The sequence below is a fragment of the Urocitellus parryii genome, chromosome 5 (genome assembly GCF_045843805.1).
Source record: "Urocitellus parryii isolate mUroPar1 chromosome 5, mUroPar1.hap1, whole genome shotgun sequence".
Classification (NCBI taxonomy): Eukaryota; Metazoa; Chordata; class Mammalia; order Rodentia; family Sciuridae; genus Urocitellus; species Urocitellus parryii.
The window spans coordinates 60,255,042-60,271,522 of NC_135535.1; the positions used below are offsets into that span (position 1 = coordinate 60,255,042).

General features: G+C 34.4%; 1 protein-coding gene across 1 annotated transcript; it reads right to left on the reverse strand.

Annotated features, from left to right (window-relative positions):
* Positions 1 to 6,864: 6,864 nt before the first annotated feature.
* LOC113177442 (olfactory receptor 6C74-like) lies at positions 6,865 to 7,803 on the reverse strand. The gene has a single exon (XM_026381972.2). The coding sequence runs from the start codon at positions 7,801 to 7,803 to the stop codon at positions 6,865 to 6,867; it is 939 nt and encodes a 312-aa protein (XP_026237757.2).
* Between the last annotated feature and the right edge of the window lie 8,678 nt (positions 7,804 to 16,481).

The following is a 16,481-nucleotide window of genomic DNA, read 5'->3' on the forward strand; positions in this document are numbered from 1 at the left end:
TGTATCAAAGGAAAATGAAACATTTCGTGACTGTTTTACTGCTGTCTAACTAACTTCATTGTTTCCTTTCTACATTTTAGTCAAATTAGCCTTCTCAATGACATTTAACATTTCATCCGGATCTCACCTGTATTAAACTCTTTATTACTTCAAATCGAATACCTGCATTGTATTTTCTTTAAGTGAGAAAATAAAAAATATAATTTCCAAGAAATTAAGTTTTTCTCCACTTATAAGTTAGTTATCTATATGTTAAATTATATGACAATAGTGCTAGCTACTTTCTGACTGTAATATAAGTTATAAAATGAATAGCATGAATGCAACAATGAAAATTAAAAAAATAAAATCCTGAAACTGCAGAGACATGGTAAAATATATTTAAAAAATAAGGCATTCCAAGACTATTACAATATTGGGAAAGGAGATATTAACAGGAGTTTATGATTCATCAGAATTGAAGATATCTTCATAATCATTGGTAACATTTAGTTGCTATTTTCTTATATAGCAGACCAATACCACTTAAAAGATATATACTTAATTTAAAGCAATATAAACATTAAATCACTTATTAAGCATTACTAATTCAGAATAGATGCATAAACATTAATCGGAACACCAAATTTTAAGTTCCTACAAATAGTATAGCTAATTAAGTCAACACAAAAGTAAATAAATTTTTTTGAAGTTATCAATGATATACAATGAGCAAAAATAAGAACAAATAAGGAAATCAAAATAGTAATATAGATTGAAATTAAGATCAAGGGAACAATACATAAAGTACTCAAAAATTAAAGAGGCTAGAGTTTGAAGCTATTAGCAATGTGCTTGTCATTGAAAGAAAACCGCAACTATATGTTGTGTACAAAAGGCCTACTCCCAAAATTGTGCAAAATCCAAACCAGGATTCTCAGAACTCCCTCCATCTCAGAAAAATCACCAAGGAATAATTTTTGATTCTCTAATGTTATTCTTTGTTTTATCAGTTTTATAACTTTATGTACTGATTTGAGATTCCCCCACACTACCAAGAATTACTTTCCTTAATCCATTCTTCTATAATTTTATAAAAAATATCTGTAATGTTATAATGTGTTAATTTGGAATACACCACTGTTTTATCTTTTGATGATCTTCCCTCTCTCTTTTTCATTGTTTTTTTTTTTTTTATTTCCCGTCCTGGCTATTTCTTTATCCACTCCCCTTTCTTCGTCTACTCTCTCTCTTAAAATTTTTTTCTGTTTTTTTATTAGATGATTATTGATTATGTTTGTTGCATTTTGAGTTTTGTAGCACTAGAGATGAACCAAGGGATGCTCAGCGCTGTGATCCTATTGCCTCAGACCTCTGATTGGCTGGGTTCCTAGAAAGAGTTTTTTTCTCTGATATTTTTAAATGGAAAATGTTGTATAAATTGGACTTACAAATTCTGTTTCTCTTTTTACTCTATTACTCATACTCTCTCTTCTCATCATTATTTCTCTATTTTTTGCCACTTTCACTGACCTTATGTGCCCCCTTGATATAGTTTTTTTTTTTTTATTTCTGTAGGTTTCTTTTTTCTTTCTTTTGTTATTTTGTTTTATTCTGTTCTGTTTTTGGTAAGTGCACGTGTGCATGTGTATGTGCATGTATGTGATTTGTGTGTGTGTGTGTGTGTGTGTGTGTGTGCCTGTCTGTGTTCTGCTTTTTGTCTGATTTTTCTTTTAACTTGCTTCACTGTTTAGTATTTTGTCTTTGTATTGTTTTAGATTTATTCTCTTTCCTCCTATACTTTTACTTACTTTTTCCTGCTTTCTTTTTCTTTCCTAGTATTTTTGTTGTTGTTGTTGTTGTTAGTTTTATTTGTTTGCATGATATATTTTATTACTTTTTTGTGAGGGGTTGTTTGCCAGTGTTATCTTCTTTAGGGTAAAGTAGGAATTGGATCAATACATTTGATTTTTTATTCGTTCTACTTTTAATAATCTCACTTGCTTTTCACTTTTGCCCCCCATTATTTTCCTCACTTTCTCCATTTTTTCTCATTGTACCCTGCCTTCTTTCTCTTTGGATCATGCCATATGTAGTACAATAACAATTCCACCTCTTTCATACCAAACTTTAAGCCTATTGTAGTGTGGTATGTCCACTTCAAATGTCCCATGTCCACTTCAGATCAACTGGACTTTTTCAAATTATTTAGGAAGCTTAAAAATGTATTAACATATTGTCTTGTCTTAATTATTTTCAGTCACAGGTGATCATCATGTTCCTTCAAAGGGTTGTAAGGAAAAAAGCACTGAAAACACATTGACTGGGTTCTTTGACATGGGCCAGGATAAATTCCTGGATTGGGATTTATAATAAAGTGAAAGCAGCTCACAAGAGTCCTTCAGACAACAGTGGGAGAATGACCCATATGAGTAGAGAGACAAATGTCAACATAGAAATACAGAAAATGTGAGAAAACAGGACATTAGCATGCTCCAAAAGTCTATAATCCCTGACAACTGAATCCACAGACACTGAAGTGTACAAAAGCCTATATGAAGCGATCAATAAGATGAGAATTAAAATGATCAATGAACTAAAAGAAAATCAAAGGATGAGCCAGGAGAAAAGATAAAGGAATTAAAAGTTCATTTAAATAAGTAGCGATTTTGAAAAAGAATCAAATAGATTTCTCATAAATGAATAGATAAAATGTAAAATTCAATTGAAAGTATCACTGACTGATTAAACCACAGAGAAGACAGATTTTCAGGCCTCAAAGACACAAGATATATAATCTGGAAAATAGAGCTAACAATAAAGTAAAGATAAAAGGCTATGACCAGAGGACTCAGAAAATCTGCCACAACATTAAAAAACCAAAGTAAGAAATATGGGCTTTTGAGTTTTCTTTTTCTCAAAGTAGACTAAGATGGAGCAATCCATAAAGTTCAGGAAAGGAAGGCATGATTTCTACAATGCAAAAGAGATGTCAGCAGTTTCTGGGACAGCCCTTCAGTCCCTCCATTTACTCAAAGGGATACCTCCTGTGTTCTACTGAGGCAAACTCTCCAGTCTCCTAACTCTAACAGTCAGCCCTCAACAAGCTTGCCTTACATCCTCAGCTGGGATGTGAAGTTGCTTGGAATGCCAGGCCTGCCCCAAAAAGCTGGAGCAGGAGCTGCTCTTGGGTCTATTTTTCTGTCATAAATTTTGTTATCAAAAGCTCAGTCCTTGTCCCCAATGCCAATTTAATATGGAGGACACAGTTTTGAGAAAAAAGAAAAAGGTTTATTGTTTGCTAGCAAAGGAGAAGCACAGGCAACTTCTGTTCAGAGGCTGATTCCTCCCATCAAGAACATAGAGTTTTTAAAAGAGGATTCAAAGGCTACATTCCAGGGAGTCCCAGGTGCACCCTGATGCTGTGTTGAAAGTCACTTCCAAGATCTTCCAGGAACATCTCCTTCCTGTGGTGGGTGTGCTCAAGGACAGATAATAAGCCTAAAATGGGGATGAAAAGATCACCCTGTCTCCCTAAATCTGTTAGGAAATGGAAGAGGAAGAAGAGATAGAGAGAGAAGGAAAAAATATATACATATCCCTTTTAAAATGAGCCATAATGGCAGAGCAGGGAGGATTATATTCAAAGCATGAGGTGGACCACTGTTTCATTCTTAGAAAAGTAGCAGAAATAATGAATATTAGCAGTCTTTGAGTAATCCTCTCTTCGTTACAATAATTTGGAGAAACCTTATAGATTGTTTATAAAATTGCACCATACATCTGATCCCATCATTTTATAATGACATATTTACTTATCATTATTCAGTTTCTAATTATAAGGATATTCTGATTCCACAGTTATACATATAAGACAAACTTCATTATCCTGTACACTTTAAAAAGGTGCATTTTATACTATAATAGAAATATTTTTTTTAAATAGAATATTAAAAACAAGGGAAAAGACATTTAAATCATATGAGCAGGTGTGTGGCTTATTAAAAAAACAAGCAAGACATTGTCTATTATGTTCCACATTTTCTTCATATGAGTACATGTTTCTCACTATATTTATAGGTTCTAAAATTATCAGTAAAAATCTATCAGAGGAATAAATACACATGTTCTTATTGAATAAATTAATACATAATTCAGTTTTATGTTGACACAAATTTAAATCATTTCCACTGGATGCATATTGTGTTAATGGAGGCTACTTAGTGAAAGCAAATGGAAGAGAATACAAAAGGAAAAGAGAGGCAGACAGACCTTAACAGATCAGCCATGCTTTGTTAAGCAGCGGAGGGGCACGTTTTCAAGAGGGGAAAATGGCAACAGGCTGAAGAAGCATCTGAGTGTTATAGGGTTTAGCAGGGCCAGGCCATGGGAGGGGCTGATCAGTTACTTTTGGCAGGCTTACTTTCTGCAGGTAGTGGGCATTTTTCAGATAAGGGAGATTGCTATAGGTCAAATTCCTGAGCTCCTGTTTTACCCTGAGGGTTTTGTAAGTCTCCATTTCCTTCACTTGAGAAGAGTATGAACTCTGGACTGACTTGCTTTTGTTTTCATTAAGGTTAAACTAGGATTTATATGACATTGTCTATGAGTCTGCCCACCAAACAGAATCTCAGTTGGCACTGTATGTTTATTTACATGTAATCAGGGGCAAGATGCCAGGGATTTGTATTCCATTGTGCACCAACAAGAAATTAATTCTTGTTCAGTCGGAGTAAGAAACTCTGAAAATTGAAAGATTTCACAGCTTTTTATAAACAGCTAAAGTGGTAAAACACAAAGGAAGTAGGAAAATTATATTTTGACTTCATGGATATCTCTGATCCCTCCTTGCCAAAGATACCGTATGCATATCTAAACTTTACTTAGCATTCAAATGTGGAAATATTTGTCCAGTGTTTGTTTGTCTATAAATTCATCATCAGTTAAGAATAACTCATACACTAGGCATATCCTGATAAAGAAGGCAGTGGATTATTTCCACATGTATAATTCTCCTACTTCAACTGAGCCTCTGCAGTCTAACTCATGTGAAGGTGATAGAGAGTTTAGGGCAGCCCTGGTGGTGAAAAACCTGTTTGGAAATTATATTTCTTGCTTTTAAACATAGAGCTTACTTTATTATATTCCCAGTTTAAATAGAATCATCTTCAGATATTATAAAGAGCAAAAAGTACACATTCTGGATTATTTGCTCTCCTTCTGAAAAATCTATAGTACAATGTTACAAATGATGGAACATGTACAAAATTTGAAGGAAAGCACATTAGCGTGGCTAGTATCAGATGGAATTTTAGTAACTTTGGAAAGAATGAGACATTGTTAGTTGGTATAATAAGGTAAAAGAAGGCAAAGCTTCTTAGATTTAAGAAAAGAACCTGTTAAATTTTCTCTGATTGGTCCACACCCACAGCAGCAGTACCTGTTGATAACTGTCAACACATGATGCAAACACTGATAATCATGAAGCACTGAGAGAAGAGCCACAGAACCTAACACAGGATTTTGAAAAGAACCCCACTAATGAAAAGTTTTCTGAGTTAGACAATGAGAAAAGTTAAGAAAGAAGGGTCTTCTAAATTTCCCTCATATGAAGAAGTTAGAAAGTAAAAAGGAACAATAGGGATCTCATGAAGCAGAAGGAAAATGAGAAGGTACAGAAAGAGATCAGGAGGAGAAACATGGGGAGGGTAGATATAGGTACTGGGGAATGAAATTGGTCAAATTATGTGTGTGTAGGAATACGCCTCAACTGAATCCATTGTACATGATTATTATGCACCAAGAAAAATTTTAAATGTGACACTCACTATAAAATTTATAAAGACATCAACTCAAGAAATTCAGTCTATCTGAAAATAAGAGACATTTCAAACTTCAACGTTTGTCCTCAAATTAGAGAATAGGCAGGTTTGTTGCTAACAAAGAAAATTTACAACCAATTTTCTATCCTCACAGCTTCTTATGTGTGAAAGAGAGTGAGGTTTTAGTACCTGATCACATATCTTCAAAACATACAGAAACACTCATAAAAAAAGAATAAAATTTCATGTCATTGATGCGTACTAGGGGTGATTCATTGAATTCTTATAGATATGATACAAACATACACAGGAAGGGGAATATGATGCATAAACCATGTTGATGATTTGATGTCTTATTGATTTCCTTAGTTTTGTAGATCAAATGCATAAAGATAGGGAATACCAGACAGTACATGACACAGTAGTAGTGGAATCTATGTAAAATATTCACTCTTACGAGTATATACCCTTAGATATTTAGCTGAGAAATAAAGAAGAAATGCTTAAAAACAGTAATAGAAAATGTACAAAAAAAGAGGATAAAGAAAATAAGTGGAAATAACCGTCATTTGATATGATCAAAAAATAAGAAAAAAATGAAGAAAGAACAGAAGGCATGAAGGAAGTGAAGGAAGAAGTCAGTTTGGTTTCTAGCAACATCACAAGTTTTAATAAAATATTAACATTGTGTGGCTAAGAAGGCAGTCTTCCTTAGTGATTGATAAAATAAAATACGTTAATATTTACAGAGTTCACAAATGGGCTCATTATTGATGTGTGAGTTTTCTAATAAGGATTCATAGCAGAATATTTTGATGAGCAAAATCACACAATTACATCCTAAGAATAAAGAACTCAAGCAATGCATGAGAGAACATCTTGGGGATACATAATGCTATTACAATGATAAATATCCAGGAGGACAATGAAGGCTCCTTATGGGTGACATACATGACTGCCATATAAAAACTAATAAATTAAAGGAATGTGTTATAAAAATATCTGGTACAGGGTAGACTTTTAATTAATTTTCAGTAGTATGTATTCACAAAAGCCAAAGCTCTTATTTCAAAGTTGTAAAGGTACATCTTTTTGCTAGATCCCTCAGGGCTTGTATCACTTGCTTATTTCTTAGGGAATAAATGAAAGGATTTAGTACAGGTGCAACAGAAACAGTGAGCACTGACACCCCCTTGTTTAAAGATATACTTTCCTCTGCAGAAGGTTTGATATACATAAAAATACAACTGCCATAAGAGATGGAGACCACAATCAGGTGGGAGGAACAGGTAGAAAATGCCTTCTTTCTCTCCTGGGCAGAAGGGATCTTCAGAACAGTTGTTATGATTTTGATATAAGAGAACAATACCAGAGCCAGTGTATTCAAGAGGGTGATAATGGCTAAAATAAAATTTGAGAATTCTATGTCCTTGGTGTCTGTGCAGGAGAGTTTCAGGATAGGAAAGTAGTCACAAATAAAATGTTCAATAACATTGCCATCACAGAATTCTATGGTCAGACTCACTATAGCTCCAGGGGTGATCGCTACCCCAGCAGCTATCCAACAGGCAGCAACCAGCAGGTGCCTCACTCTGCTGCTCATAATGGTTGCATAATGAAGGGGTTTGCAGATGGCCACATAGCGGTCATAGGACATAGCAGCCAACAGGAAAAACTGTGTTATACCTATGAAAATGGCAAAAAGTGCCTGTGCCAAACAAGCATCACGGGAAATAGTCTTGTCCTTAGTGACTATGCTGACCAGGTATCTAGGGATGCAGGCAGTTGTCAATGTGATTTCTAAGAAGGAAAAATTTCTTAGGAAGAAATACATGGGCGTTTTGAGGTGGGGATCCAGCAAGGTCAGAAGGATGATAAGAAGATTTCCTGTAGTACTCAAAAGGTATGTTAGAAGTAGAAAAAGGAAAATTACAATTTCCCAATTTGGGTCCTCTGTCAGTCCTACAATAATGAAGTTTGTCACTACTGTGTGGTTCCTCATGATTCAGTTCTGTCAAGATGCCATCTGACCTGCAAGGGAGTGGAGGTGATAAATAATAGAAAAATATTTTAAAAGATACATCAAGTGCAGTTTTCCAAGTGACAACAAAGCACCCAGCAACTTAATAGACATGAAGGAGCTTTGTTTTCTTTCTAGAGATTTCAAATTTTACATAATAGTCAGGACTCCAGGCTAACTCCTTATCTTCTTTATGGATACTCCTTTTCCTAATTCTCTTTTTAGATACTTTTACTTTACAAATGAATAGTTTTATGATTTCCTGCTAGAAGTATCTGCACATTTACCTAGTTTGCCTAACACATGCAGACTTAGCTTTTACAATCTCACCCAAAACAGTTTTTAGGTTAACATGGTTAATCCTGTTATTAGTAAAATCATCTTCTGCTCAGTTTCTTTTAGAAAGGTGTATATTTTCAGAATATAACTGTTTTCCAAAACGTGTAGCTAATTAAAACTGACATTTTGCAATCAATCTTTTCTAAATGGTTATTTCCTGATGATATATGTATGGTTAGTTTTGAGATTTTTGGTAGTGGCCACTAGAAGTTTTTCAACAGAAAAATATTGTTTCTGCATTTTAAGCCTAAATACAATATGAGTTGCAAAAGTAGTAAATAAATGCAGAGTTGAAAATTTACATGGAATTTGCAATATTTTCCCAATTGTGCAGTAAGTTTCACTTCATCATTAGATTTACCTATATAATAAATAATTTGCATTTTGTAATATTCAAATACTGAATCCTTTAGTAGATATAATGTAATATGTATCAGTCACATTTTTAATATACATTTTTGAGAATTATTGCTCATGATGTTAGCTCAATAGATAAACAATAATTCTTTCAAATATGTTCTTTGAATCTTTCATTATGAGATACACAAATATGTTTCTCCAAATCTGAGTTTTACTGGCCGAATCTTGTAGTCACATATTCAGAATAAACTGCTTTACATGACAAATATTTTATGCACAACACAACAAAATAGAAAAAATACTTACTTTCCACATATTCCTCAGGGGTTTTCTTTGCTGATGCATTGTAAATTTTTTATTATAATCATATATATATATTTTTAAAAATTTTCTAAAAATTAATTTCTAACCCACATTTTTTGTTTTGGTTCACTTTCATCAGAGAGTCTTTTCACATTAAAATCCAGAGATATTTAGAAACATAATAAACATTTGTGCATTTCTCTCTGTCTCTCTCTCTCTCTCTCTCTCTCTCTCTCTCTCTCTCTCTCCAATCAGCATACATATGGCATTTCAACTTGTTATTCTGATTTCTCTACAAATCAGATTAACCTTTGGGTTCAGCCTAACCTAAAGTTTAGAAGTCATAACTATTTATTTGTATCAAAATGGTGCTATTTTATTATTAATGCTTCTTTTTCTGTTTTTCTTAAGAACTAGCTACAGTTTTTTCTGACTTGAATGAAAACAGTTTTGAATAAAAACCATTGCCATATGTTATATATCCAGTTTTTATATACAGAGAATATTTACTTGGAACTGGTAAAGGTTCTTGGGGATTCTTATGGGAAAACCTACTAATTGATGATTTTCATCATTAACTCCAGAAACAAAATATCAAAGCTAATTAATAGCCTTGTTATAGTGTCTATAGGGAAGTCTGAAATGTTGATGTTAAAGTGGAGTCTAATTTCTATTGTGGTGTTCAAATGATGAATGAAAAACTAAGTTGTACCAAGTGTATGATTTAGGGGAAACTTTCTCATTCTCCCTTCCAAAACAAAAAAATGAGAGAGGAATGTCTAGCTAATGACAATGTTGTTCATAATCATTAATCACTGAATATTTTAAAATTATCTCATAGTATTCATTTTGGGGGCATCAAACATATTTATCTCTTATAATCTCTACACTATCTCAAAGCATGAAGTATTTACACGTGAATACGATGGCCAGAAAAACAATGTGATAACCAACATTCTAGGAAGTAACTTTAAATAGAAATATAATTAAATAAGTTCTTTTCAAGAAAAGCACATCTAAATTTTTGTATACACATTCTTTAAACCATGTAGATAATGTATTCTGTCATTAAACATAATGCAAAATTACATTAAAATAAACTCCTTATTTAAAAAACTATAGTAAAATGTGAAAAAAATATAAAAAACAATTTCAACTGGTAAAAGAAGAAGCCAGATAAATTTCTACAGATATTGATTATTAGTAATTCATTAAGACATATATAGTATAGTAGGATGAAATATTATGTATCCCCTTCATAGGTGATACATTATATTTTATAAAATGTTCAAAATTTAATATTAAACTAACAAGAAAAATTTTTACCTTTCTCCTATTATATATGCTCATCACAGGTGTTTTGATAGTACAGAAGAATAAAATACTTGATAGGGTTTGATAATAAAGAAGAAAATTCATTATGATTAGTATGGACTAAAAGATATTTTAGGGAAAATGGAAATAGTAGATCATACAATTTGTAGAACAGATGACAAAATATGTGAAATATAGTATTTCATGAGGAGCAAAATGTTCAAATATACATGTGAACTGGTATTGCATTAATCCAATAGCAATATTCCAAACAATAACTGCAAAGATTTTCTTTGCCGATTAAAATATATCAACCCAGGATACTCAGGAGGTTAAAGCAGGAGGATCACAAGTTCAAGGTCAGGCTTGGCTATATAACAAGATCCCATCTCATTAAAACAAAAATAATAATAAATTAATTAAAAATAAGATTAAATGTGTCAACTCAACACATCAAAGCTCCATGAACTTCAAGCAAAAACTATACTCAATTTACTCAGTTTTTTCTTCAATAAAGCCAGCTGAAATAAAGCTCAGGCAAAAAATTATTGAGTTCGAAATCCTCAATGTGTGTTTGTGTAGCCCTTTAGCTAATAAGTAAACAGACTCAGTTTAAGTCTGGATCAAGGCCAAAGGAGGTGGTGTAGCCAATGGAATGATGATGTAGTAATGCCGTATATGGTAGTCATTTCTTACATTCACCTATATTTTTTCATCAGTTCTGGGCTAGAAGGAAAAGAGAAATATCACTAGGACAAACTTTACACAGGGGATTTATTATTCACTAAAAAGAAAGAAGAGAGAAGGAAGAAGAAGATGAACATGGGGGCCACTCAGAGATAATAAATGTCTCCTCATGGATAAATTAGAGAAAAGAAGGTACACATGTATGAACCCTGAAGATGATCATAAATGGCACTGATGCTTTGCCTCAGTCTATTGGATTGTTGATTCTGTGGAAAGAGGTAAATTTTCAGAACAAAGGAGTTCAGAGTTGCTGCTAGATGAAATTGGTGCTCTTATTTCAATGGGATCAGGAAGCAAGAGAGAGAAAGAGATCCCCTCATTATGGAAACGTATACCCAATGTCACACTCCCAGTGACCCATCTCCTCCAGGCACACCCCACCTGCCTACAGTTATCACCCAGCTCATGTCCATCGGGGATTAATGCACTGATTAGGCTGAACCTCTCGTGACCCAGTAATGTCACCTCTAAACTTTCTTGTATTATCTCCCGCATAAGCTTTTAGGGTACACCTCATATCTAAATCATAACACCCTGGAAAACCCCCAAGGCTGGGGATATAGCCCAGTGATAGGACACCCAGGCATCCTGCATGAGACCTTGGGTTCTATCCAGATGGTACAATAAACTTTTGAAAAGGAAGAAGAAGGAATAAAAGAAATAAAAAAAGAAGAGGAAAAAAATCTTCTCAAGAATATTCCTATGATGCTTTTATAAATAATTGCTGAAAAGTAGCTCAGTAGTAAATATTACTGCGTTTCTTGCTGTTACTCCTCTACATTTTCTACATTTCCAACTATTTTATAAAAAGATAAGTTGTGGTAGTGACCTTTAGAACTTAAACATTTATAAGATATTAAAAAAGAATTTTATCAAAGTATAAGAGGAAAGAATATTACCCAAAGAATAAAAGTTATTACAGTCTGTTTTTCCCTTTACTGAAGAAATGGAGCATGCATTTGATGGTTCAAGAGACGCAGTTTCGTACTGGGAAATGGTATGTTTTTCCATTTTCTTGTCTGAGGGTTTTATATAGATAAAATTTTGTTTAGGCTTGTGTGTTTTTTTTGGCATTAGAATCACAGGAGGAGTCTATGCTGCCCACCTTGCATTTTATAACTGAATTATTTTTCCTCCCATTTTTCTAGCTGAAGAGACAAAGGGGTAAAAAGGTTTTGCACTTGCTAGTTTCCTTTAAGAATATTGTGTTTCTTTAGATACAAATATTTTCACACATGTAAAGAAAAATATATCAATAAGAAGAGTAAATAAGATTACTCATAATTTACGGCATTAGTACATATAGAAAAATAGAAAATTTATCTCCAAGCCCACAGCAAAAAAAGACGTAAAGTAAAAATTTTGTGGAGTAAAGTTAGCTTGAATCTTAGATGAGAAAAATGTAAAACACAAAAATTAAATGCAAACTGATAAGCTACCTCAGAAGGAAAATGATCCCATTAAGTGAAAAAATAAAGATCTGGTGCACTATATTGCCAGGTACAAAAGAATCCAAAAGAAATAGATGTCAGGCTTAACAGATTAATGTTCTTCCTTACAAAGCTTTCACTTTGATGGGAAAGTCTGGCCCCTTTTGTAGTAGTTTCTGATGTCCTATAACTAAGTTTTACAAATTAAGCATTTTCAAAGGACACAGGAGTGAAGTCTCACAAAGTCTGAGCGGAAAACCTGAATGCTCTACAGTACTTTCACCAAGGCATCCTGTGGGCTGGGTCCCTTCCTGAGCCTCAGCTGGGGATCATGAGTTCATTCCAGGATTACACAGGCTGTTGCCAGCACGTTTATCATGGCTTTGGAATTCCTGAAAGCCTGTTTCTCCAGAGACAGCAATGGAAAGATGCCGGAGAGCAACTAAGCTGACAAGACTCTTGCATAATACAACATAATGATAAGAGGGGCAACAAATCAGCTTTCTCACATTAGAAGCAAGCCTGTCTTCCACTGGTGGGGAAGTGATTATAAAAGGGTCTGATCCCAAGGCTTGCCAATCATGGAGCCTTCATTAAATCCCACTTGCCACATCTTCAAAAGCAAATATTTTCCTACAAGCCTGGTGGAGTATGTAAAGAAAGAAAAAAGTTCTGAAACATCTTGCACCGAACATTGACAAAATATTAGAAACCAAAGGAAGGAGCACTTTTTTTTTCTTTTTTGGTTAAAAAATAAAATTCGGTCCTTTCACTGAATAAGATGATCAACCTAAGTCACCAATGTTTCTCCTCAATTCCCATAGATTTTTCTGCCATAGTAAATCTAAGTAGATACGAAAACAATTTGAAGAACAAAAGTAAATCCAATTCAGCATATGTGCCAAACATACTCTATCAAACAATTTAGTAGTTGAAACAATGTAACAGATCCCAAATTGTCCAATAGAAGTAATCTGACAAAGACAATAAAAGGAGCACTTTAGAGAACAGTGACTTGTATTATGGTCTCTGCCTCTTGCCTGTGGCTGTGCTTGCACTGGGAACTTTCTGTGCAAAGTGGAAGGACAAGATTGCTCAGTTGATATGGTGATGCTCTTCCTGAGAAGGCTTTGTGCAAAGGCACAGAACTATATCGGTCTTCACCTTAAGCTCAGACACCATCTCCTGCGGATAGAGAATTTTGAGCACAGTAAGATAATAACCACAATGTCTCACAAGTGCTTCGACCTGCAGTCCTGTCTGCTTTTCAGAATCCTTCCCACAAATAACCTATTGATAATAAAAACATATAATAAATGTGCTGGACTGGCTCTATGTCATTGTTCCTCCATCAAAGGACGAAGTCAGACCTGGTCTCAGCTATAAGTGTTTGTCTTTCTTAACCCCCTTTCACTTCTCCCTGGTTCCTAAGATTCAACTGTGAAGGTCACAGCAAACCCATAAACTTTGCTTGCTTTGTTTTTACTGTGGAAAAAAAAAAACAATACTTGAGGAGGGTTTTTTACTTGTCAATTTCATGAGATTTATGTTTATATTACACTCTCAAATGTCATTGTATCTTTTTTTTAAGAATTTTTACTTATTTATTTTTTTACATGAGCTCTTATTATTATTATTATTATTTGCATTACAATTCTTAATAGGCCTTTATACCACAATTTATCATATCTCTGTATACAAGATATGTGACATCAAATTCACATCTTCATACATGTATTTTTTACAACAATGAGGGTCTCCTTCCACCATCCATGCAATTCCCTTTCTCCCTCCCTTTCCCTCCCACTCCTCTTCCCTATCTAGAAGTAATCTTCTTCCCATGTTCTTCCTCCTTATCCCATTTTGAGTCATCCCCCTTATATCAGAGAAGACATTTGGCAATTCAGCACAAAAAAATAATAAGATCATGGCATTTGCAGGGGAATGGATGGCATTAAAGCAGATTATGCTAAGCGAAATTAGCCAATCCCAAAAAATCAAATGCCGAATGTCAAATGTCAAATGCCATTGTATCTTGCTGATGTGACTATCTACTTTCTCCTGCCTAAAATAGGCACTTAACATGTTTTTATAAATGAATAAAACATTTGAATTGCAAATTTAACATCCAATGGTCTCTCTTCTTGTTCTTTCAGTTTTGTTACATTTCCCATTCCCTGGGGTTATATGGCAGACATTTCATTCAGGTTGAAATGAGATTGACAATAGGAAGTCCAAAGTAATTCAAGACTGTCATGTCCTCTCTTTGTTGATGTACATTTCTCTGATGTGCAATGTTGAAAAAAAAAAACATAATTTCTAAAAGAATCCAAATTAAATTTTCTCAGCTTTTCTTTAGGGTGCTCTCATCAATACCATGCTCTCCAGAGACATTTTAATTCTGCTCTCCAACAAGAATCCCCTGTGTCTGTTTACAGAGGACATAATCATTTACTAAATTCTTGCCCGGCACAAATTTTTTTGTTTGTTATGATCAGCATTTTTTTGTTGTTTTTTGTTTTGGTAACTGGAATTGAACCCTAGGGTGCTTAACCACTGAGGCACATGCCCACATGCCTGGCCCCTTTATACATTTTATTTAGAGACAGGGTCTTACTGGGTTGCTTAGGGCCTCAATACATTGCTGAGGCTGGCTATAAACTCACAATCCTCCTGCCTCAACCTCCTAAGCTTCTGGGCTTATAGGCTTATTTGGTATTTATTTAATGCTTTTTCATGTAACAGACTTTTTTTCTTTTGTCTGTCATGCCCTATAATTACTATGTGGTTATCTGCAAACCTCAACATGACACACCTTTCATGAACAACAAAGTCTGCAACTGTCTTGTAACCAACACATAGCTAGCTGGTTTATTATTTTTCTTTCAGTGATCTGGGGCCTCCAAATGAATCTCTGTGACTCCAACACTATTGAGCACTCCACCTGTGACTCTTACTTTTATGGTGATTGCTTGCCTGCCACAAAATTTCTAAAGTTCATGAGATTTTTCTTAACAATAGTTACACTCAGAGTATTTTAATATTGTAGATTCTTTCCTACACACACATCTTGGGATATATAAAGATTCCCTCTGCCCTGAAAAGTAAAAATGCCTTTTTCACTTGTTATTTTCATATGATTATGACATTCATTCCTTATGGATTTTGCATTATTATGTATTTAAGAACATACGTGATTATGGAGGATGGTGATGGGTGAGTGGCAGGCAGATGAGATTGGCTGCTCTGCCTTTGAACCGATCAACAGTTGTGCAGCTCCACAAGGAGACAGGAGAGCAGAGCTGCATTCCAACTCAGCAGAAGCACAGAAAATAATAGACTTTTAGAAAAATAAGAGAGTTGCAGAGGTGGGGTGTGTCTGATAACACTCTACAAGGCCACGTGGAGTCTGGCTGCTCAGAGGAAATAGGGAATTCCCTTTCTGAGTGCTGGGAAAGGGTGCAGATGTCAGAAAGAGCTCAAGAATTAAAGTCCACACCATCAGACAGACATGAATTTAACAATTTTAAGTACAGGATTACAAATGGTCATGATGTGAAAACAAATCTGAACTGGGGAGCTGAACTGCACTCCTGAGGAGACAGTGAAAATTGGGACAAGGATCCTTGTTAAAAGGGACAAGATTGTTTGCAGAGAGGATAAGTGATCTACACCCACTTTGCAACTTGTATTCTATTCTTGACATCCCCAGAACCCAGAAGACTATCTCAGTACATTTCTCATTTGTTTTCTTCTCCCTTTCCCCCTTCTCTTTCTCTCCCACTTGAATGGAAAGTCCCAGCCCAATAAAAAGACCAGATGGTGATGGGGAGTGAAGGAGGTAGTATTGGGGATTGAGAATAATAAACACACACACACACACACACACACACTATATTTATTTATGAGTATGTCAAAATGAACCACACAATTATATAAATCTATAATATATGAATGCAAAATAAATTTAAAAGAAAAACAAAGGGAAAGATGAGCCCAAAGGAAATATATTAGAAATCATGCAGAATCTCAACACTTCCTTAAACAGCTTTCACATCTGAAGCAGATCAGGTATGTTGTGTATTAGTTTTCAATGCTGTGTTACTAATTGCTGCATAAGGACACACATGTAAATCCTCAGTGTTTGTGAGTAAAGAACCTGGGTGT

Excerpts from the sequence above, each read along its gene's own strand:
- LOC113177442 (XM_026381972.2), bottom strand. The coding sequence starts at position 7,803 with ATGAGGAACCACACAGTAGTGACAAACTTCATTATTGTAGGACTGACA.